Below are 22,649 nucleotides of genomic sequence, written 5' to 3'. Positions count from 1 at the left end.
CGCCTGCCCGCTCGCCCTCCGGCGCCCTCCGCCCCGCGCCGCCCCGCGCCGCCCCGCCGCCGCTCGCCGCTCGCTCTCTCCGCCCCCTGCGCGGCTCCCGGCCGCTCCTGCAGGAAGCCGCGCAGGCCCTGCCCACCGGGGGAGGGGCGGCCCGCACACCCGCCCCGCCGCCCAGCCCTGCGGGCCGCGCCTCCCGGAGAAAGGAAGCCGGCAGCGCGGGCGGGAGGGGGCGGGGGCGCTTAAAGGGGCAGCGGCCGCAGATAGGCAGACCCGGGAGGGCGGCGTCGCCTGGGGCCCTGGGCTCGGCTCCCGCGCTCCCCGGCCTCGCGGCAGTGTGAGTTACCCTCACAGCCCCATCCCCTTCGCTTTCCAGTTGGAGGGCGGCCCGGTGGCTCAGGTCCGGGGCAGTGACCCTTGGGGAACAGGGAAGAGAGTAAGGAGCTGGAGGCCCAGGCCCCTTTCCTCGTCAAAGGGCTGTGGTTTGGGGTACCCGCCTATGTCTGGCCGAGGTGAGGTGTACGACCTGGTCCCCCGTGTATCCACATCTAAGTGTCCAGGTGTGAGTGTGGTCACGCCCTTGCTGATTACGCACAACGCCAACAATATGGACGCCCAGGTGTTCCCCTGCCTCCCAGCTAAAAATACATCTATACCTCATCCATGCTTCCATTCCGAGAGAAAAGAATCTGGGTAGTTTTTAAAGACCTCCCGAGGAGTGACCACTGTGCCTGTGTGCCGTAATAACCACTCTGCATTCGCCTTGTATGCCTCCACGGTGTTTCTGGGCCACCGCAGCTTTGTGTGTCCAAGGCGTGTGCACACAACATACAGGGATCTTTTCTTACGGTGTCCTTTCTTCCTAGACTTCACACGGAGACGGCGTAGGTGGGGGGACAGGAAGCGGAGGCGCAGGCCGCACGTGGGTGCACCCCTGCACTGAGCATGCTCCCCCATACACGTGTGCCCCGCGTGCACCCAGCCCCCATCCCTGCAGCAGCAAAATGCCAGAGCACTTGGCTTGTGGGGAGAGGGCAGGGGTGGCCCAAACCAGGCCTGGGGGCCAGGCGACAGTGACTAAATGAAGCGAAGATTCCCTGAGGGGCAGGGAGACCTCAGTAACAAGGGGGGGGTGGGGCGGGGTGTAGATGGGAGGGGAGTCCTTGGGCAGGGGTTTGGGAATTGGTCGGTTTTATCCCAGCGGTGCCGGAGCAGCAGTGACTTGTGGGTGGGCCGACTGCTTCCCTGGGGGAGACAAGTAATGCTCATGAGTCACACCACCCGAAATACAAGCAAAGCTGCCTCCATCGCCTTTAGCTGCAGCCCAGATTGACAAGTTTGTTTGAAATCGCGATCCACGGGGTATATTTATAATCGCACCTTTAAGAAAAATCTTTTTGCAGGCCTCCCCTCCCCCCACAGCCAGCAGCTCAGCTGGCGGGGCTTCTGCGAGCAAAGATACCTCGCGGTGGGGGTGGGGGGCGCCGGCGGCGGGGGCGGGGAGCACCACCTGACGCACCGTGCTGCTGCCGCACCAAGGAGTCAGTCTGTGGGCTTGGTAGCCCCGGGCTGGGCGACGAAAAGGAGCGGTCACCGGCGCACAGCCCACGAGCGGTGGCCGCCCGTTCACCCCCGATCTCCCAGCTATGGAATTTCATTTATTAAATGTCGAGGCGGCCACTGGCAGCACCATCGCTTGGCTGTCTTTGTTTCTCTGCTGTGTGGGCGCGTCTCGAGCACGTGGCAGCTGGAGCGCGCAGACCAGAGGAAAAGCGACCTGGGTTTGGTATAGGGCCGCCTGGCAAAGAGGCCAGGCTGCTAAGGGCCTAAGCCCCCCAGTCCAGGCTGAGCTACTCCTCTCCCAGAGCCCCAACACTTTCCGGGGGAAGGATGATTCCCCCTGTTGCCCCCTCCCGCCCGCCAGCTCCACCTCCCGGCCGGCCCGGGGACTACCTGGGAGTGGCCCAGGCAAAGAGCCACACTCTCCAAACTTTATTCCGGAAGCCCCCAGCCCCGCCGCTGCGGAGCTCCTGGGCCGGGGACTGGGGATAAAAGGGCTGCAGGATTTCCCTTTGGAGACGTCGCCACCTCAGGAAGCAGGACAGTAAAAGAGAAATCTCAGACAAGGTTTTACAATTTAATGAGGAAATGTACAGGCATTCTCCCGGCCACTCGTAGCCGTCCCTCCCCCCTCCAGCCCCCTCCCCAACTCCGGCTGCAGCCACAAGACTCTGCTGACCCCTCGTGGTAGAGGTGGGCAGCGGTCCCGGGTTGCCGGAGACGCCAGCAGGCTCCTCCTCGGCTGGAGAAAGGGGCGAGGCAGTCCACTCCTCCCTTATCCTTTCCCGCCTGGGCCTGGCACCGCAGGGTGGTATGGAGGAGGAAGGAGAGAGGACCACACAAAGAAACCTGAGAGAGGCGCAGGGAGTTTGCAAGCTTTTGCTAGCACCTCCCACGCAAACACTTCTTGGATTGTTCTAAGTAGGGCTGGTATGGAATCCCTAATTCCTGTCCTGTTCTAAGGTGGACGAGAAGGCACTGTGCCCGGTCCCGCCACCTGTCTCAGTCCGCGCGCTTGCGGGCGGGATTCGCCGTTTCCCAGGGCAGTTACTATCCTTAGTTCACCCTAGTAGGTAGTGTTTAGAGTCTCGTTTAGAGGTGAGTGGTCTGCGAAAGCAGAAAATGTAAGCAATTTGTTTACGGTCAGGTGGTTAGTAAGGAGGAATTCGAATTCTGGTGTAAGATCCCAATCCCTTCTCCCTCCAGGGACTGGGCCACGCCTCTTGGTCTTTCCAGCCCTTGCAATAGGCAGCCTCAGAGGTCAATTACACTTTTACCACAGCATCGGCTGGGCCCCTTCTGGAAGGACCTCTCTGCCCCAGGGTTATGCAGGAAGGAGCCAGTCTCTTGGAATCAGTCACTTCCTCTCCTGAGGGGACCACACTGAGTGTAGGTAGGAAGCTGCCACCTGCTGCTTTCTCTGCCCAGACCCACTCTGGTCCTTGCAGAGGACAGCAAATGGGGGGAGAGGACTGCCCTTCCAGCCTTAGCGGTCATTCCCTTTCGAATGTCAAGTGTGGAAGATGGAATGTGATTTTCTAAGAGGGCAGGGACGACTCCTACATAATATCTCAAGTGCCAGATCCCTGGTTGCTCCAAAGACCTTTGGTACTAATGTCCCGCACCTTTCTCAGGATTCCCCCCATCCTCCTTGGACTCTGGATCCCTCCTCATGTTCCACTGGGAACCCAATTCAATCCTGAAGGCCACACCTTCCCGCGCCCTCTAAGCCTTGAGCAAGGCCTGTAGCCCCTTCCCTGCCTAGCAAAAGGCAAAACGCCCGTGGGTGGGGGTGCGCCCCGGCCCACCGGCGTCAGGACACTGTCTCAGTTCCCGCAGGGCCTCACTCCTTCCCCACCCGCTCATAGGACCAGGGGCGACAGTGCCGGACCCTCTCCGGCCACCCGCCACCCGCAGTTCTACGAGGCGGACTACATGCCCCATGATGCCACGGGGCCGAGCTACAGCAAGCTCTGCCCCGGGCACCCGGGTCCCCCCTCCTCTCTCCCCCGCATCCCCGCATCTCTCGCCGGCCGCTCGGGCTGAGGGCCGGGCAATGCAGCTGCGGGGAGCCGGGGGCGGCGGGCGCGCGTCCCTGCGGCGGCGTCCCCGGGGTTCGCGCCCCGTGCGCCCCCGCGCCCGCTGCGGGCGCCTGCTCCCTTTGCCGAGCGGCGTCTTTGTGTGCGGGGGTGTGGGAGGTGAGGCGCGAGTCCGCGCCGCGCCACCGAGCGCCCGCTCCCTCTCCGGGCGGGTGGGGGCCTCTCCGCGCCGCCCGCCACCGCCTCGCGAGGACGCCCGCGGCCCGCGCCGCCCGCACAGCGCCGGGCGCGCCGCCCCCGCCCGCCGGCGCCGCTCGCACATGCCCGAGCCGCAGCCCGGCAAGCAGGCAGCGCCGGCCCCCCGCCCCGCGGCCCCGGGCCCCGGCTCCGGCGCCGTCCCCCCTCCCCGGCCGGGCGCCGCGGCCCTGGCATGAGGAGCGGGCGATGATCCCGGCCAACGCCTCCGCCAGGAAGGGGCCCGAGGGCAAGTACCCGCTGCACTACCTCGTGTGGCACAACCGCCACCGCGAGCTGGAGAAGGAGGTCCGCGCCGGCCAGGTACGAGCGCCGTCGGGGCGCCGCGGGGACCCCCACGGCCGGGCACGCCCGCCGGGTGTGGGGAGGGGGCGCGGCGCGGGCTGTCCCGCCTCCCCGGCGAGTTTGCAGCGCTTCTTTGTTCGTGGCCGCGGCTTTTGTGCTTGTTGACCGGGAGAGGGTGATGGGAGCGGTCCCCACCCGCTCCCCTCCGGCTCGGACGGACGGCCCGCACGTGCTCCGGGACCCTCTCAGGCTGGGGTCGGGGACGCCGTGCCCCTCCTCAGCCGAGGCGGAGGGCTGCGGGGAGGGAGGGGCTGCCGGCTCCGGTCTGCGCTCCATGTGGTGCCAGAGTCCGCCTAGCAGCCAAGCGGCGACACCTCCCGCGTGAGTGTGCGGGGGTGGGCAAGGCCTGAGTCGGGCGGGGGTCACAGGTCAAAGAGCAGAGAATGGGCTTTGACACTCCCGGGCATCCCAGCCCCACCCAGTGCCCTCTACCCTCACGGGTGAGCGCTGCATCTGTTTGCTCGGATTGGCCAGAGCCCCTGGATCCCTCAGACCCTGGCGGCGGCTCTGGAATGGGGAGTGGAGAAAGAGAGAACCCCCCACCGCCACCACCTTCTAGAGGGAAGCTCTGAAGGGCCTTGTCCAGGTGCTGAAAGGAGCTCTCCTGCCCTCTGGTGCTGGGGCCTGGCTTCCAGGCGCCGAGGAAGCTAGGGACCACTGGGCACAGGAAGGATTTGAGGTTCTGCACACAGAGCGGGCTCCTTGGCCCCTGCCAGTCAGTGAGAACGGGTGGGTCAGCCACCTTTGGCTGGGCGGTGGCCTACCAGAGGACGGGGTAAGGGATGGGGTCTCCTGGTCATTCCTCAGGACCAAGGCAGGCACAGTTCACAGGTAGTTCCCAACTCTGCCTTTGGTTCCCCAGGCCACATATGGGCGTTTGGGGTGTGGGCAACTCACCCGCCAGGGTGGGAGAGTCAGAGCCAGAGTTGGGCCCAGCCTGCCCTGGTTTGTCTCAGGCTGCAGGCCTGCAGACTTGGCCCAGATCTCAGACTCTGGGGGCATGGGAGTGGTTCAGTTCAGTTGTCCCCTTGGGGAACATGCCTTTTGAGGGCCACTTCCTGAGTCACAGGAAGTTCAGTTGGAGGAGCTGTCTGCTTCCCAAAGGACAAGTGAGGTGGAGAGCAAGGTGAGGGTCAGAGAGTATGTCTGAAGTCCACCCCTGAGCCCTCAGAGCAGCAAAGCCTCCACCTCTGCAGAGCAGTCCTAGGAAATGTTGGGGTGACCTGAGCCTCCATGCCTGGTTGGGGTGTCTACTTTGCATTCTACCTCTGCTTAAACAAGTTGCTCCTCAGACCATGCCTCTGTTTATCTATCATAAAGAAAGTGGTTTGCCACTATAGAGCCCTGACGAAGGAAGCGAGGACTGAGCAGCAGGTCCTGGGGGATGAAGACAAACAAACCAGGCACATTGCCTGCTCTCAAGGAGACCTGGTTCTGGCGGTGTGAGCGTGAACAGGGAAATACAGTTCGAGGTTCTGGGTGCTAGGACGCTCCAGTCTCCTCTGACTCTTTCCTGTTTTCTTCCCCCTGAGGGCAAAAGAAGACAGGCTTCTGACACAGGTTCCAGCTGGAAGCATTTAAATCTGATCCCAGAGGAACTTCTTGATGGGGTGATTGATGATTGGTCCAAGAATTGTTGGGCAGAAGGCGAGTGGCTGAATCTCCAGAAGGTTTCAGTCCCGCTCCCTTGTCTGAGGGGTGGCGGGTTCTTTTCTTGCTGAGACTGGAGAGAGGCGAAATGCCCTAGAAGAAAAGACTCTCACCTAGGCCTCTCTGACTGCCAGTACTCAAGTCAGCCATCTTGCTGGAGTGAAAGAGGGGTGGGGAGCCCGGGAACCCGCTGCCTGTGGGGGTGCTTTGGGGCTGCTGAGTGGGTTCCTCTTTCTCCTCCAGCTGCCACAGAAACTAGGCACCAGATTCAGCCCTATCTTCACCCTCTCTGGGGAGGAGACAGGAATATAAGGCACTGGTTGAAATTAACCCTTGTTCAGCCACAGAGGAGTCAGGGCAGTTCTCTCCCTTGTTCCGGGGGTGCCAAGAAGGGGAATGCCAGTCAGTCTGGGTGAGAGAGGCTCCTGGATGTGTCTCCGCTCTAGGACTTACCCAGAGTGACTCTTGCTTCCAGAAAGTGCACTATTCAGTCCTCAGGGCATGGGGGCCCCCAGGGAGACCCCAAGGGGCCCCACCCAGCCCTTTCCTGCCAGGGATGGACCTGGGGGCAGCCACCTAACATCATAATGAAAGCCCATAGACCCTAGGCATCCCAGCTAGGTCCCCGTAGCCCCCACTATCCCAGAACACATCCTGGCTTTCCTCAAGCACACAGCAGCTGGGTTTCCCTGGTCTTCACTTGGCATAGCTACCTCTTCTGCACTCCAAGAAAGCCCCGCAGAGGCCCTCCCAGGGACAGGCTTGGCATTGCTGGCAGGCTGGGTGGAGGGGGTATGGCACAGCAGGTTTCAGAGCAGGTTCGGTGGCTTTGCTCTGTGTTCCCCAACCCCACAGCTCTTCTTTGGGCCTGGAAGCAGGGAGTGGTGGGGAGGTGGGAGGTGCTCATCAGGGGTTTTGGTGAAGGCAAGGGTCCATGGCCACTCCCAGCTGGAACCCAGCAGGGTGATGGTTGCTGGGTGTCCTGCTTCCCGTCATACACACGCCTGGCCAGGTTGCAAGGGGGCAGGGGGCTGTAGGCCAGTTTCCCCTAGGCTGATGAGGTCCTGAGGTTGGCTCAGCCGGCTGTGTTCTTGAGTCACAAGTCCCTGGTGTTCCCCAGGAGGCAGGAGGTGGAGGTTAGGCTGCAAAGCTCCCTGTGGGAGGGCCAAGGGGAGCAGGGTTCCTCTCCTGGCAACGGGCACTCTGGAGGGGGCCAGACTGTGTTCCCAAGGAAACATTTTCTCTCTTCCTGGGGCTGGCTCCATCATGGTCTTCCCCCCCCCAACCCCCCTCCCCGATCTCCTCAGTTCATCCTCCTGACCTCGAGGCCGGCGAGATGGATTGTGGGGGCCCAAATGCTTGGACAGAGGCTACCCAACCCGAGGTACCTTGTGTGTCCCAGAGCACCTGTGACCCCTTCTCCCCCTAAAGTAGGCAGTCCCACAGCTGACGAGTAGAAAAGCTCAAGAGGGGGACCCACAAAGCCCAGAGAGCCAGCATCAACATGTCCGGGAAGCAGGGGAGGGGCGGCGTGGGAGGAGAGTCCGCGGGTGCCCCCCTCAGCCACCCAGCTCAGCTCAAGGAAGCATCCCACCTCCCTGACCTTCCCACCTACCTGGTGGGAAGGCTGGGAAGCAGTGACCACCCCAGCCTCTGGTGGTCCTCCTTGGGGCTTGGGGAGGCTGAGGAGCAGGGGAAGGAGTCCAAGGCCGAGCATGCAGAAGGCTCTGTGCTCAGGGCCCCTTCACCTTTTCTTCCAGCAGTGTGTCATTGTCAGAGTCCATCTAACTAAAGGCTTCCGCTAATGTGGAACAAGTTTGAAAAATACCCTGCTAGCAGCCCATGGGCTCAGGGGGTATGCACTGGACGAGTCTGCTGGCCCCAGACTGTGTAGGATGTGTCAGTAGACACCTGCAGGTCCGGAGGGCAGCGAGTACGCAGGTGCTGGTACACCTCGGCCAGTACAGGGACCCTGAGCGTGGAGGCAAAAGGAGTAGGACTGGCTCTTCCTAGGACACCTCTTCATGTGTGTGCGTGTCTAGGTGGGCGCCTGAGTGGAAGCAGGGCGTCCCTCTGCCCAGGGAGCCCCAGCCCCTAAGCTCAGGAGAACCCCCCGCCCCCGCTTTTGTCCAGTGGAGACTGGCTGGGGTGCAGAGTTTCCTTCTTGCAGTGGGGAGGGCGGGGTGTTAGGTTTCCTGGGAACTCTCTTCATTCCAGCAATGAAATAGCTGCAGGCCTTTGCTGGGGAAAGTAATGAATTCTCCCACCTGGGCCTGGGGCAAGGTGTCACTTCCACTGTAGGCCCTGCTAGGGGCAGGATGGGGGAGCTTCTTGGGTGGCGGGGGGGGGGGAGGTTGGCTGGGTGGATGCGGGGCCCACATCGGCCCTGGCAAACAGCAGGGCCTTGGGGACCCTAGGCAGAGCCCCTGAGGAGTGGAGTGGAGGGAGGGAGGGGCAGCCTGGCCCAGCTAGCAGTACCAGCCTCTCTCTGGGCCTCGAGGTGAGGCACCTGAGCAGGGAGGGTGGCAGCCAGCATCTGGGGCTATGGGGCTGGGTGGGGTGCCCTGCACGCTCCCTGGGGCCTTGTTAGCAGCAGCCAGGCAGCAGCGTCTGGGGCAGGGCTGGTGGGACTCCAAGATGGCTCGGCTGCAGCCTCATGGGAGGACTCCTCCTGACTTCCCCAGCTCGGGAGCTGTGGCCCCTCCACTCCCACCCCAGGACTCAGAGCCCACCTAGGTTGGACGCCCAGGGCCTCAGCCCATCCCATAATAGGGAAAGAGTAAATAGTGCTCTCCCTCCTGTGTGGGGAGCTGGTGTAGAGGAGAATGGTGGGGGGGTGGCACCTCGATCTCTAAGCCAGAGCTCACAGGGCCAGGCGGGCCAGGCACACTACCTTTTTTTCCCCTCTGAGGTTCCTAATATATTTCAGAATGAAGAAATGACGCCGCCTGGCTGGCTCCGTGGATAGAGCTTGTGACTCTTCATCTTAGGGTCATGAGTTCAAGCCCATGGTGGGCGTGGAGCCTCCTTACAAAATTAAACAATGAAGAAATGCCAGCACAGGGTTATGAAAATTATATAAATTACTTAAATTATTTAAAATATTTTGTTTTTGACAATGGAGTTCATTCTCATGTTTTAAAACATATTTAGCTGTTATTAGAGGCTTGTCAGGAAAAAGCGGTAGTCCTCTCCAGCACTCCCCACTCTTCTCATTCCCTGGAGGCGACCGACCACTTCGGACTCTAGACTGTTCTGTTATTTACCTCCGTAATTATAAACAATATACGTCTACGACTATTTATTTGTCAATTCTACATGTTACTGCTTTCCCCTCCCCAGGCCTCTTAAATATAGTCATTTATGCATTTGTCGAACAAATACCTATGAAGTATGAGTTACATGGCAGGCACTATCTAGGGCCTGGGGATGTGGCATTGAACAAAACACACAGGGACCCTCCCTCCATGGGGCTTACAGTCTTGGTAAGGGAGACAATGAAAAAATGAACAAGCGATCTAATGTGGGAAGAGGACTAAAGCAGGATTAGTGGCGACAGAGAGATACACAGCAAGTGTCATTTAAGACGGGCTGTAAGGGCAGACCTTCGGAGGAGGTGGCATTTGAGCAGCCACCTGAATGGAGTGAGAGAGAGAGCACTGTAGCCACCTCGGGTATCGACAGAGTGGAGTTCGGAGGAGAGATGGGAGAGCACAGGAGTTCAAAGCCTTCAAGGCTGTTGGCTGTTGCATTCCATTCCAAACAAGATGGGACACCTTGGGAAGGTTTTGAGCTAAAGGGTGTCGGGACCCGAGGACCATGGCACAGGATGATGGAGGCGACAACGGGTCGTGTGGAGAACAGACCTAAGAAGCCAAGAGAGGAGTGAAGAGACCAGTGAGGAGGCCACCAGGTGAGAGAGGGTGGCCGTCACCAGGATGGTAGCCTCAAGGTGATGAAAACAGAGAAGAGTCTGGATCTGTTTTGAAGGTAGAGGCCATGAGATCAGGTCTATACTGATGGATTAAATACAGAAAGTGAGAGAAAAGGAAGAGAGAAAGACAGTTACAAAGGTTTTGTTTGTTTTTACCAAAAAAGGGAGTGAACAGAGGTAATGTTTGCTACGAGGGGAGAATTGGGGCAGGTGCAGCTGTCCAGGGATGGCTGGAGGGAAAGCGAGGGAAAGAGGAGAAGTCTCGGGAAGTCGGGACGTCCCATTTTGTCTCATGAATTCAGTTATCTTTTCGGATATTTCTGAGGATGTCAATTACTCTTTTCCCTCCAGAAACTTTTCTCCTGTTCCCTGCACTGACAGTGTTTCCTCTGGGTTTTTAGCATCTATTTGCACGTTTTGGTATCTTTCATGTTGGTGGCTTTCCTCAAATGTCCAGTGACCCTTGGCTGTTGGGGCCTATTTAAGAATGGGGGAGTGGAGGGACACCTGGGTGGCACAGCGTCTGACCTGGTTTCAGCTCAGGTCACAATCTCGGGGTTGTGAGATCAAGCCCCATGTCTGGCTCCACGCTCCAGGCGGAATCTGCTTGGGATTCTCTGCCCTTCTCCCTCTGCCCCTCCCACTTACACACTCTCTCTCAAATAAATAAATCTAAAAAAAAGGAAAAAGAATGGTGATGTGGTGCTTATTGATGCGTGGGTGGTACTACTATGTAACGATTGGCTGGCAAGCTGGCTTGCTTATTGTAGGATCCCCAGATGTCTGTACCAGAGGTCTTTGGTGCCGCTAGAGTCTCCAAAGAAGAATTCTCCAATCTCCTGCTAGGGGTGTCATGGGCAGTGGTGTGGAAGGAGGAAAAGGACTGGGCTTTCACCGTTCACTACTTTTTAGCCCCATGACCTCATCCTCAGGCCAGTGTCCCCAAATCCAGTGCATTGCAGGCTCTGTTTCTGTGGAGAATGAATTCCCGGCATACTGTGAAAGGGAAGGGGGGCGTCTCCCAGCTTTACAAGATTGGGGAGAGGGCCAGGGGTTCTGAATTTTAACCAGCTCCCCTGTATTTAGTTCTGGGCCTTCCTCACACCTCTGCCACCCTCACTGCCTCCGTGTTCTGGACATTTTAAGGGTGATGTGGCCTGACACTCACTGGGGTTCGCCTATGTGAATGCCTGGCTTCTAGGATGCTCTGCTCCCCTAAGTCAGTTGCAAGGTCCCAGCCACTTCCCACGTTCTAAAGATGTGTTAACATTTCTCATCTGCTAATATCTCTTCTCTTTACTTTTGTGGGTTTTAAATATTTTATTTACATTCTTATACCTACTCACAAATTTTCCTTTCGGGGCACTCTTCATTCCTTTGTACAGATCTAAGTTTCCATTTCCCTTCCATTTGAATTACTTCCTTTAACATTTCTAGCATGTCTTCTGGTGATAAATTCTCTTAGCTTTTTCTGTTTGTCCACAAAAATCTTCATTTTCCCTTTATTTTTCAAGGATATTTTTCCACAGGATAAAGAATTCTAGGTCAACATTTTTCCTCCCAACACTTTAAACATTTCTTCCTGTTGTTTTTTTAGCTTGCATGGTTTCCCTTGAGAAGTATTCCGTATTTCCTGTGTTCTTCATGGTGTGTCTCATTTCTCAAAAGGATTTTAAGATTTTCTCTTTTACCACTAGTTTTCCAGCACTTGATTATGACGGGCCTTGGTGTAGTCTTCTGGGTGTTTGCTTTGCCTGGGATTCACTGAGTTTTCTTGGTTCTGTGCGTTTATCATTGTGTTAGTTTGTGCAAAAAATTACCACAGACTGGGTGGGTTAAAACAACAAAATTTTATTTTCTCATTGTTTTGGAGGGTGGAAGTCCAAACTCAAGGAGTCAGGAGGGCCCCACTCCTTCCAAAGGCTCCAGGGGAGAATTCTACCTCGCCTCTTTCAGCTTCTGGTGTCTCCAAGCATTTCCAGGCTTGTGGCTGCATACTTCATTCTCTGACTCCTCTCTACATGGAACTTCTCCTCCCTTCGTGGATTTCCCAAAGATGTCTTTGGATGTCCAAAGACATCTCTTTGGATATAGGACCCACCTGGATAGTCCAGGCTAATTTCCTCTTGAGATCCTTAACTTAATTTCAAATCAAAGACCCATGTTCCAGGGTGCCTGGTTGGCTCAGTTGGCTAAATGCGGGGCTCTTGGTTTCTGCTCAGGTCATGATCTCAGGGTTTTGAGACTGAGCCCTGCCTCAGGCTCCACACTCAGTGCGAAGTCTGCTTGTCCCTCTCCCTCTGTCCATCCACCCAAGGGGTACCTCTTGTACATGCATGTGCACACTCTCTCTCTCAAATAAATAAAATCTTGGGGGTGCCTGGGTGGTTCAGTCGTTAAGTGGCTGCCTTCAGCTCAGGTCATGATCACAGGGTTCTGGGATAAAGTCCTGTCTGGGGCTCCTTGCTCGGCGGGAAGCCTACTTCTCCCTCTCCCACTCCCTCTGCTTCTGTTCCCTCTCTTACTGTCTCTCTCTTTCAAATAAGTAAATAAAATATTAAATAAATAATTAAATAAAATCTTAAAAAAAAAAACAGAAACACCCATGTTCCAAAGAAGATCACAATCATAGGTTCTTGGGGTTAGGGTACAAACAAATATTTTGGGGGGACACCACCATTCAACCCCCTACAGTAATTAAAAAAAAATTGGAGGGGTGCCTGGGTGGCTCAGCGGGTTAAAGCCTCTGCCTTCGGCTCAGGTCATGGTCCCAGGGTCCTGGGATTGAACCCCACATCGGGCTCTCTGCTCAGCAGGGAGCCTGCTTCCCCCACCCCCCGCCTGCCTCTCTGCCTACTTGTGATCTCTGTCAAATAAATAAATAAAATATTTTTTTAAAAAACTGGAAAAAATGTTTAACGTTATCTCTTTAAATTCCAATTTCTCTTTAAATTTATCTCTTTAAATATAAATTTGTATTTTTTTTAAGATTTTATTTATTTATTCAAGAGACAGCATGAGCAAGGGAGTGAGAGAGAGAGACCGCAAGAATGAGCTGGAGGGAGGGGCAGAAGGAGAAGCAGACTCCCTGCTGAGGGGAGAACCTGATGTGGGGCTCGATCCCAGGACCCTGGGATTGTGACCTGAGCTGAAGGCAGACGCTTACCCGACTAAGCCATCCAGGTGCCCCTAAATTTAAATTTTAGAGAGATAATGTTATCTATTTAAATTTCCTATTTCTCCTACTTCCTTATCCTATCCTTTTGGGACTCCAATTACACATATGTTAGGATGCCTTATAGTGTCTCACAGATTGTTGAGGCTCTTTGAATGTTCTTCAGTACTTTTTGCCTCCGCTGTGCTCTATTTCTGTTCTGTGTGCTATAATTCTGTTGTTATATCTTCAAGGTCACTGATTTTTTTCTATTCTGTAGTGTCTAATCTATTGTTAGTTCCATACAATGAATTTTTCATTTCAGGTATTATACTAATCTCTAATTCTTTCCCCATGAACATTGTGTTCATGTGTTTCTGTAAACTCACAAGCACATTGAGCCATTCATCATCTTTATCATTTTTTTAAAGATTTTAAAGATTTATCATTTTTTAAAAAGATTTTAAAGATTTTACTTATTTATTTGACAGAGAGAGATCACAAGTAGGCAGAGAGGCAGGCAGAGGGAGAGGGGATGCAGGCTCCCTGCTGAGCAGAGGGCCCGATGCGGGGCTCGATCCCAGGACCCCAAGACCATGACCTGAGCCGAAGGCAGAGGCTTAACCCACTGAGCCATCCAGGTGCCCCTATCATTTTTTTTTTTTGTTAAGATTTATTTATTTGAGAGAGTGAGAGTGCATGTGTGGGTGGGAGGGACAGGAGAGGGAGAGAGAGTCTCAAGCAGACTCCATGCGGAGCAGGAAGCCTGACTGGGGGGGCGTGATCTCACAACTCTGAGATCGTGACCTGAGCCAAAACCAAAAGTCCAACACTTAACTGACTGGGCCGCCAAGGTGCCCCATTTTTATCATTTCTGAGTATCTCACGAATATGGGTCATATTTTCCTACTTCTTTGCATGTCTAGTAATTTTTCCCAGTTTGTAACTGGGCATTAGATGTGCAGACGTTGTCATGTTAAGCATGTGGATTTTATTTTCTTCCTTTAAAGAGTGCTGGGCTTTGTTCTGACCAACTAAGCTAGGTTACTTGTAAATCAGTTTGATCCTTATGAGATTACTTTTAATCTTTATTAGATCGGATTTAGATGAACCTCTTCTCTCAGGATGGTTTAGCCCTCCTACTAAGGCATCCCCATTCTTGGGTCTCTGTGCAAGGCCCTGGGCGAAGAGCAAGGACTCTCCACTCTAGCAGGCTGGAGCTTGAATGTCTCCCTGCTCTGAGACATGAGAACTGCTCAGAATTTACCACCCTATTGCTCCTTTTCTGTCCAGCATTGCTGAGTTTCACTCTCCGCAGGGGATTTTAGTATTCAGCAGACTCAGAGGAGCCCCGTGCAGATTTCTGGAGCTCGTTGTTTGCACAGCTCACTCCTTCCTAGAACTGTCCTGCAACTTCTGGCTACCTCAGCCTCCCTGAACCCCTCCCTCTGTCTCCTCAACTCCTCAGCAAGACTACCATGCTCTGCTAGAGATGCCCCTGCCTGAACTGCTATCTAGAATGTTCCTCCAGGTAGAAATCTAAGCAATCATAGGGCCAGCCTTGTTTGTTCTCTTACTCCAGGGATCACAGTCCTGGACTACTTGGGGCCTACTGTCTGAAAACAATTATTTCATGTATTTTGAAGCAGTAGTTTTCTCTGTTTATGGGAGGATGATTTCAGCGTATCTCATCATGGTTGCAGTAGAAGCCTTTTGACTGGCATTTTAATCAAGTTTGGGGAAGGAGAGGAGGAGTTATATGATGTGGTCGGTTGACTGTATTTAGCGAGAGACCTCAGACTTCTAAAAGATATTTAAATACTTAAGTTTCACAGACATGTGTTCATCACCTGACAAAAATCTCATGATTAATTAATCATGCTATTCACAAAGCAGTAATAGGATTTGTAAGAAAATAAAAAAGGTAATACATAGCATTCCACAGGCAAAGGCCATGGGTTTGAAGTGGTACCATGAACATACTCTTTCATTCTTATCAATTTATTACAGCAGTTGTTAAACCTCACTCCGTGATACATCAGAGATCTAAATTGAGGGACGCCTGGGTGGCTCAGTTGGTTAAGCCGCTGCCTTCAGCTCAGGTCATGATCCCAGGGTCCTGGGATCGAGTCCCACATCGGGCTCCTTGCTCAGCAGGGAACCTGCTTCTCTCGCTGCCTCTGCCTGCCTCTCTGCCTGCTTGTGTGTACTCTCTCTCTCTGACAAATAAATAAATAAAATCTTTAAAAAAAAAAAAAAAAAAAAAAAGAGATCTAAATTGATAGCCCACCCAGAAGCTGTGGTCTTGGCCCTGTAGGCTGGGTCCTGCCTCAAGTGCCCGCCTTGGCCAACGGCCTGTCTAGGCTACCCTTGAACCCAAGGCTTACTCTTCCCAGGCAGCCCACTTTGGAGCCTTGGAAGAGTGAACCCGGTCAGGGGACCTCGGTGGACCGGAAAGGGGGAAGGTCCTCCCTTTCTCAGAGCTGCTTCCTGCTCCGTCCTCTTTTTAGCCGCCTGATCCCCCGCGCCTTGTGTCTGTCTCTTCCATTGCCTGGTGAGGTGGGCAAGGCTGGGCGGCCGGGTGGCTGGTGCCTGCCTGGAGGCTGCTGGGCTCGGATGGGCTGCCTCCGAAGTGACCGGGGATCCATCTTCACCTCCTTCTCCAGGTGGACATCGAGCAGCTGGATCCCCGCGGGCGGACCCCCCTGCACCTGGCCACCACATTGGGACACCTCGAGTGTGCCCGTGTGCTGCTCGCGCACGGCGCAGATGTGGGTAGGGAGAACCGCAGCGGCTGGACAGGTGGGTACCCCTGCTCACCCCAGCCCCATGGCCAGGGTCTCCCAGGTTCACATCCTCCTCCTCGGTGAGCCGAGGCGGGGGCCCACCGGGCAGGGTTCTGCCCCATGACGTTGCGTCTTTGTCCACCAGTGCTTCAGGAGGCTGTGAGCACCCGGGACCTGGAGCTGGTGCAGCTGGTGCTGCGGTACCGGGACTACCAGCGCGTGGTGAAGCGCTTGGCGGGCATTCCCGTGCTCCTGGAGAAGCTGCGCAAGGTGAGGGCCCGCCGCTTGGCCTCCCCGCCACGGCCCTTGAGCCCTGTCTCTGGCACAGGCTGAGGACTGTCCTTCTCATTCTCCAGGCCCAGGACTTCTACGTGGAGATGAAATGGGAGTTCACTAGCTGGGGTAAGGGGGCCGAGGGGGGGCCTCTCCTGACATTTGCCTGCCTCAGGACTTTTGCACCTGCTGCTTCCCCCAGGCGGGGAGCTCTCTTGCCATTGCTTTTCCTGGGGCTCCTTCTCATTGTCGAGTTCCCAGCTCAGTGCCACCTCCCTAGCTAGGCCTTCCATGCTGCCTCAGACGCTGTTGGGATTCCATTATTATCACATCCTTTACGTGTAATGATTTGCTCATTTGTTTGTTACTTGTCACTCCTTGCTTGAAGGTAAGCTCCCGAGGGCAGGGGTCCTGTCTTGTTCAATACTGTATCCTCAGTGACGAGAATAGTGCCTGGTACACAGTAGGTGGTTAATAACTATTTGTTGGAGGATGGGATGCAAGATGGAGTGAGTGAATTAGTGAATGGTGGCTCCTAGGGACTTGCTGGTGGCTGGGACTTGCCTGTCTCTGGCTGAAGGTTGCTCACGTCGGAGTGACTGGTCTACATTCATGTGGGGGGCGCTGGGGAGTTCTCATCTCCTTTCCCGGCCACACTCCTGACCCTGACCCCTGTGCCCCGAGGTGGCCCAGTTTGGGTGGGCCAGGCAAACTGAAGCCACCTCTGACCTTCCCTTCCACCTAGTGCCCTTGGTGTCCAAGATCTGCCCCAGCGACACATACAAAGTGTGGAAGAGTGGGCAGAACCTACGGGTCGATACCACGCTCTTGGGCTTTGACCACATGACGTGGCAGCGAGGGAACCGCAGCTTTGTCTTCAGGGGCCAAGGTCAGGCAGGCAGGAGGTGTGGCAATGTGGGAAGGCTGGGGACACCCCCCTGCCCCCCTCCAACACCCCGTGCTGTTCTGTGGCTGGCAGACACGAGCGCCGTGGTCATGGAGATTGACCATGACCGCCGGGTGGTGTACACGGAGACCCTGGCCCTGGCCGGGCAGGACCGTGAGCTGCTGCTGGCTGCCGCCCAGCCCACCGAGGAGCAGGTGCTCAGCCGGCTCACAGCCCCCGTCGTCACCACACAGCTCGACACCAAAAACATCTCCTTCGAGAGGTGAGTGGGCACAGCTTTTGGACCCTTGAGCCAGCCTGCTCGGGGGGGGCCTCACCTGGACGACTCTGCTTCCCCAGGAACAAGACTGGCATCCTGGGCTGGCGCAGTGAGAAGACGGAGATGGTGAACGGGTATGAAGCCAAGGTGAGGCTGCCGCTCCCTGATCCTGGAGCCCCCCTAACGCTGGCCTACAGCAAACTGGGCAGGTTGTCCTGACTACCCTTTCTCAGCTTTGGAGGTGCAGAGGCAATGCTGTGTGGAGAAAAGGGCACTAGACTAAGAGGCCAGAGTTTACTGAGGACTTACTACATTCACATTCAAGGCACTGTCCCCATGTTTATTTGTATGTATGTATGAATACGTGTGCGTGCACATGTGTGAGCATACACACCCACACATACACGCATACACCCTTGTTTAATCTCAACAGCCCTTTTGGGAAGGTGCTATTATTCCCGTTTTACAGATGTTTACTGAACCTTTCCCAGTGTCCCAGTCCCTCTTGGCCATGACTGTGGAGTAGGGTACTGGCCCACTGTCTGACAAGGAAACAGGCTTGGAGTGGTCACAGGATCTATAAAGGGTCGCACAGCTCTATCTGTGGCAGAGCTGAGGTTCAGACCTTGGCTGCCTGACCCCCAAAGCCAGGCCTTTGCTCCTGAGGAGACTATGTTGGTCCCTCTGGGGCCCCTGTCAACCCCGTGGGGTCAGGGTTTCCTCCTGGAAGGCTTCCCTGGCCTGCTAGGCTGGGCTAAGACCTCTGCTTTTGGTTCCCACGGCCCTGTGCTTCCCCCATGAGAGGGGGTCTCACACTACATTATAATGTAGTCCCTTTTCTTGTCTTTTCAACTAGTGTATGAACCCCAAAAGGGTGGGGATTATCTATAGTCGTGTTCATTTACCACTGTACCCCTGATGTGTGCGCTGGCACATAAACGCTCCTCACAAAATGTTTGTTGAATGAATAAGAGAATGGAGGAATGACTTCATATATTTACTTGTCCAAAGGCTGGGAGATTGGAGCAAACAGCCGGCCCCCAGTGGGCCCTCCCTCCCTTGCAGGAAGTGTTCATAATGCCCTAGGGGCAGGGGCTAGGGTACCAGAATTGTCTTTGAGCCCTTTCCTCATCTGTCCCTAGGTGTATGGGGCATCCAATGTGGAGCTCATCACCCGGACGCGGACGGAGCATCTTTCAGAACAGCACAAGGGCAAGGTCAAAGGTAATGAAGCAGAGATGGAGGGGGGTAGGTGTGAGAGAGCCACGCCACTCACGTCCCTCCATCAGTATTCCCTGTGACATCCCAGCCAAGGTCAGGATCACTTATTCACACAAACACGGTTCAGTTTCAAGTGCCAAGTGCTAATAATTGAGAGTGACTGCCTAGAGCGCAGCTAGAAGATTCTGGGCAGCATCTGAGCTCACTAGGAGGGAAGGTGACAACTGGTAACTGCTGTCTCTGCATTGGGTTTGGGGTGGAAGTGTCACGTGTGCTCTTCATGGGCCGTCCCCACGTCATAGTACATACCCTAGGCAGTAAGCCTGGGGGCCTGCCACTGCTCCTCTGTGCCTCCTGATACCACACATGACTCTTGGGTATCAGCGAGTCTACCTAGAGTAGAAGGACAGTTCCTAGCTCACAGGGGAACCGGATGAGGTCCTTAAGACGGAAGTGCCTGAGGGAAAGCACACACAGACACGCGCATCAGCGAGTCTACCTAGAGTAGAAGGACAGTTCCTAGCTCACAGGGGAACCGGATGAGGTCCTTAAGATGGAAGTGCCTGAGGGAAAGCACACACAGACACGCGCATATCCCAGCACTGCTCACCAGAGGCAGGTGTTTCTTGTCCAATGTCACCAACCTGAACCCTTTTGGAAGTTTCTCCCCGAGGCCCAGGCCTATTTTTATTCCCGCTGTGCCGTAGTGGTCCTTGTCCCTGTCCCCTGGAGTCCTCAGTCACCTTCAGATGCAGGTGCCCAAGCGTTCGGTGTGGCTGAGTAGTCCTCCCCACCCACCAGGAACCAGCCTACTCCCCAGGTCTCAGGGGCTGGCACTGAGGAGGGTCGCAGTGTCCTCTGAGATGCCACATTTCTTGTAGGCTGTAAGACACCTCTGCAGTCCTTCCTGGGAATTGCTGAGCAGCATGGGGGCCCCCAAAATGGGGTGAGTGCATGCCAGGGGTGCCCTTGTGTGGAAGGGTGTGGCTGTGGCTCAGGAGGCAGCCTGGGAGGCGTCCTGCCAAGCACAGCCTGTGAGGGTCCACGTTCCACCCTGCCCAGGGTCATGTGAGTTGCATGGTGGGCCAGTTTGGGGGAGGGGTAAGGCTCTGGGGCTCAGGATCCCAAATGGTTGGCCTGGCATCAGAGACTGAGAAGGGCTCACGGGCTCCTCCTCATGTGGTGCAGACCCTGATCACTCAGACTCTGAGCCAAGCCAACCCCACTGCCATCACTGCAGAAGAGTACTTCAACCCCAACTTTGAGCTTGGCAACCGGGACATGGGCCGCCCCATGGAACTCACCACCAAGACCCAGAAGTGAGGCCCCCTGATGGTGCTGGGGAGGGGTGGGCTGGGCAGGGCTGGGTGGGGTCTCCAGAAGGCACTGGGAGGCCATGGCTTCTACTATGCCCCTCACCCCTTGGGATCTGGGGGGGCAGGTTCAAGGCCAAGCTGTGGCTGTGTGAGGAGCATCCCCTGTCCCTGTGTGAGCAGGTGGCCCCCATCATTGACCTCATGGCTGTCAGCAATGCGCTTTTTGCCAAGCTCCGGGATTTCATTACCCTCCGCCTGCCGCCTGGTTTCCCAGTCAAGATTGGTGAGACCCCACCCCCATTTCCTCTCAGCCGCTAGTGTGTGTGTGTGTGTGTGTGTGTGTGTGTGTGTGCAGTGGGTAGGGCTTAGATAAGATAAAGTTTGGGGGTGCCTAAGGTGTGAGAAGCCGGGTAGTGGCACCCGACTGTTTCTCTATCCTCAGAAATCCCAATCTTCCACATCCTCAACGCTCGCATCACCTTCGGGAACCTCAATGGCTGTGATGAGCCGGTGCCGTCCGTGCGAGGCAGCCCCAGCAGTGAGACCCCTTCCCCAGGCAGCGACTCGTCCAGCGTCAGCAGCTCCAGTTCCACCAGTGAGACCCTCCCCATCTGCGTGTCTGCCCTCACGTCCCTCCCCACCGAGCTCTGGCCGGCTCCCTTTCCGGGCGGTAGGCCGAAGGAGGGGGGCTCCGGCCACGCTCTGACCCCCAGCCTGGCGCCCTCAGCCTCGTGCCGCGGCTGCGAGATCTCCCCCGCGTTGTTTGAGGCCCCACGCGGCTACAGTGTGCTGGGCGGCCAGAGGGAGGCGGCGACCCGCGACGACGACGATGACCTGCTGCAGTTCGCCATTCAGCAGAGCCTGCTAGAGGCGGGCAGTGAGTATGACCAGGTGCGTCCCCGCCGCGCCGCGCCGTGCCACCCCACCAGACTGCGGACCGCGGTGCCAACCTAGCCAATGGGTCCCCGTCGCTCCCTCCAGGTCACTATCTGGGAGGCGCTAACCAACAGCAAGCCGGGCACTCACCCCATGTCCTACGAGGCTCGCCGACAGGACAGGTCAGTGCCCTCTAGTCCTGACCCAGCATTCCTCCCCCGAAATAACACACACACGGAGTCCCTCAGGACCCTGTTGCAGTGGGCGAGGACACCAATGGCTGGGCAGCCCCTCGGGGCCCCAAGAAACCGTGGTTCTCTCTGTAAGGCCCCTACTGGTTTGCAAAAGGCTTCTACCCCCACTCTTTCCTCACTGTGAGCAGCACTCCCAAAGCGGCCTCAAGGCCCTCAGCCCCCTACCTGGCAGGATGTTAGAGCTGGCATCCTAGAAGCTGCCCACATTCGCTGGTCCGCTGTCCACCAGGAGGATGGGCTTGGAGGGGCTGAGCTTTGTCACAGCCCGGCGGGAGCCAGGGAGGTGATGCAGGACTCATCGCCGCCACAGGATGGGGACGAGGCCTCCTCTGTCCTGGGGCCGCCACGCTGTCTCCCGGCCCCGCTTATGGGCAGGTACGCCCCGGGACCCTCGACGTATCTTACCCGCCCCCAGGAGTGCCCCGCCAACGCCGCAGCGCCAGCCCGCGCCCCCCGCCTCGGTGCCCAGCCCCCGGCCCAGCCCGCGCCCGGGCCCGGGCGGCCACATGTTCCGGAGCTACGACGAGCAGCTGCGGCTGGCCATGGAGCTGTCTGCGCAGGAGCAGGAGGAGCGGCGGCGGCGCGCGCGCCAGGAGGAGGAGGAGCTGGAGCGTATCCTACGGCTCTCGCTGACCGAGCAGTAGCGCCCTCTGCAGGGCCCATCGGCGCCGCCCCGCGTGACCCGCCCCGGAGCCGGACTCGCCCGGGCCCGCGTGCCCGCCCGGCTGCGGCCGCAGACTGGAGCCGAGGCCTGCGGGCCGGAGAGGCGCCCCTGGCACAGGACCGGGAGGGCCTCGGCGCGTCCGCGGGATGCCTGTCGCGGCCAGGGCCCGGGAGGCAGCTCGCACGCCCTGGTCCCCCTGCTTTGCTGTATCCTGATGCCCACCACTCTATCTTGGGCTCAGACTTGTCCGAGGGGGCCAGGCCGTCCTGAAGGGGAGCCGGGTCCTCAGAGGAGCAGTGTCCCCCAACCCTCGCTCCTTCTGGCCGGTCCTCCTTTTCTGCTCACAGAACCCACTGTAGGACACTGTCCGTGAAGCCTTTGCATCTCCGCTCTTCACCCCAGGGGGGCAGCTGAGCTCCCCACGTGCTGTGTTGCTGCTTTGTCCCAGACACAAACCAGCACGTCAAGGGCCCAGCTCCTCCTTCACCCCGGCATTTCAGCGTCAAGTGCACTTAGCGGGGTGCCCGGCTTCCCCAGCCCCCCCTTCCCGGGTCTCAGGGTGGTCCCAGTTTCTCCTCGGGTGGCCAGAGGTTGGCGTCCCCATTCCCAAGGCACGCTTTTGTGATCAGGGAGGGTGCCCAAGGTGGGCCCCCTGGCCTGGGCAAGGCCTGGTTCCTTCATGATGTCTTGGCAAATGGGGGGCAATGTTTGCGCTGGGGGCGAGCACTAGACCCTGTCCCCTGGCCCTGCTTATGGGCAGGTGCACCCTGGAGCCCTCTCACCGGCTCAGGGCCCTGGCACCACCACCCACCCCCCTTCCCACCAGCTGCTGCTAGCCCTCTGTGGTCGTGTGTCCCACCTGCCCCCAGCCAGGGGCTGACTCTCAAACCCTTCATCCAATGGTGCTAACCCCCGGCTCTCCCCTGCCCCACCCCCACCCACCCAGAGAAGCACAGACCCCGCTAGGGGCAGGGGCCCACCGCACACCCTTGTCCGCCTTCTCTCAGGCTGGCCTTCCTGGCTCAGCCAGTGAGGCTCAGGAGGGACACAAAAGGGATGGAAGAAAAGAACAAAGAGAAACTGTTCCTCTCACCTCCTTCCCTGATGTCAGGGGCACCAGACTGACTCTGAGGCACAAATAAAAGAGGCTTCAAACCCG

The 22,649-nt window shown here is 57.0% G+C and overlaps 1 protein-coding gene across 1 annotated transcript; it reads left to right on the top strand.

Annotated features, from left to right (window-relative positions):
* Positions 1 to 4,040: 4,040 nt before the first annotated feature.
* ANKRD13B (ankyrin repeat domain 13B) lies at positions 4,041 to 22,649 on the top strand (the record flags this gene model as incomplete). The annotated part of the gene is made up of 15 exons (XM_080825435.1): positions 4,041 to 4,154; positions 15,601 to 15,736; positions 15,866 to 15,990; positions 16,077 to 16,122; positions 16,739 to 16,882; positions 16,973 to 17,162; positions 17,240 to 17,306; positions 18,302 to 18,383; positions 19,262 to 19,326; positions 19,569 to 19,699; positions 19,822 to 19,979; positions 20,139 to 20,291; positions 20,424 to 20,587; positions 20,678 to 20,754; positions 21,242 to 22,649. The coding sequence occupies 15 exons, from the start codon at positions 4,041 to 4,043 to the stop codon at positions 21,468 to 21,470; spliced, it is 1,881 nt and encodes a 626-aa protein (XP_080681561.1). The 3' UTR covers positions 21,471 to 22,649.

Source organism: Martes martes, assembly GCF_963455335.1.
Source record: "Martes martes genome assembly, chromosome: 16".
Taxonomy (NCBI): Eukaryota; Metazoa; Chordata; class Mammalia; order Carnivora; family Mustelidae; genus Martes; species Martes martes.
The sequence above is the reverse complement of the archived record's forward strand: the minus strand, read 5'-3'. Positions and strand labels throughout refer to the sequence as shown.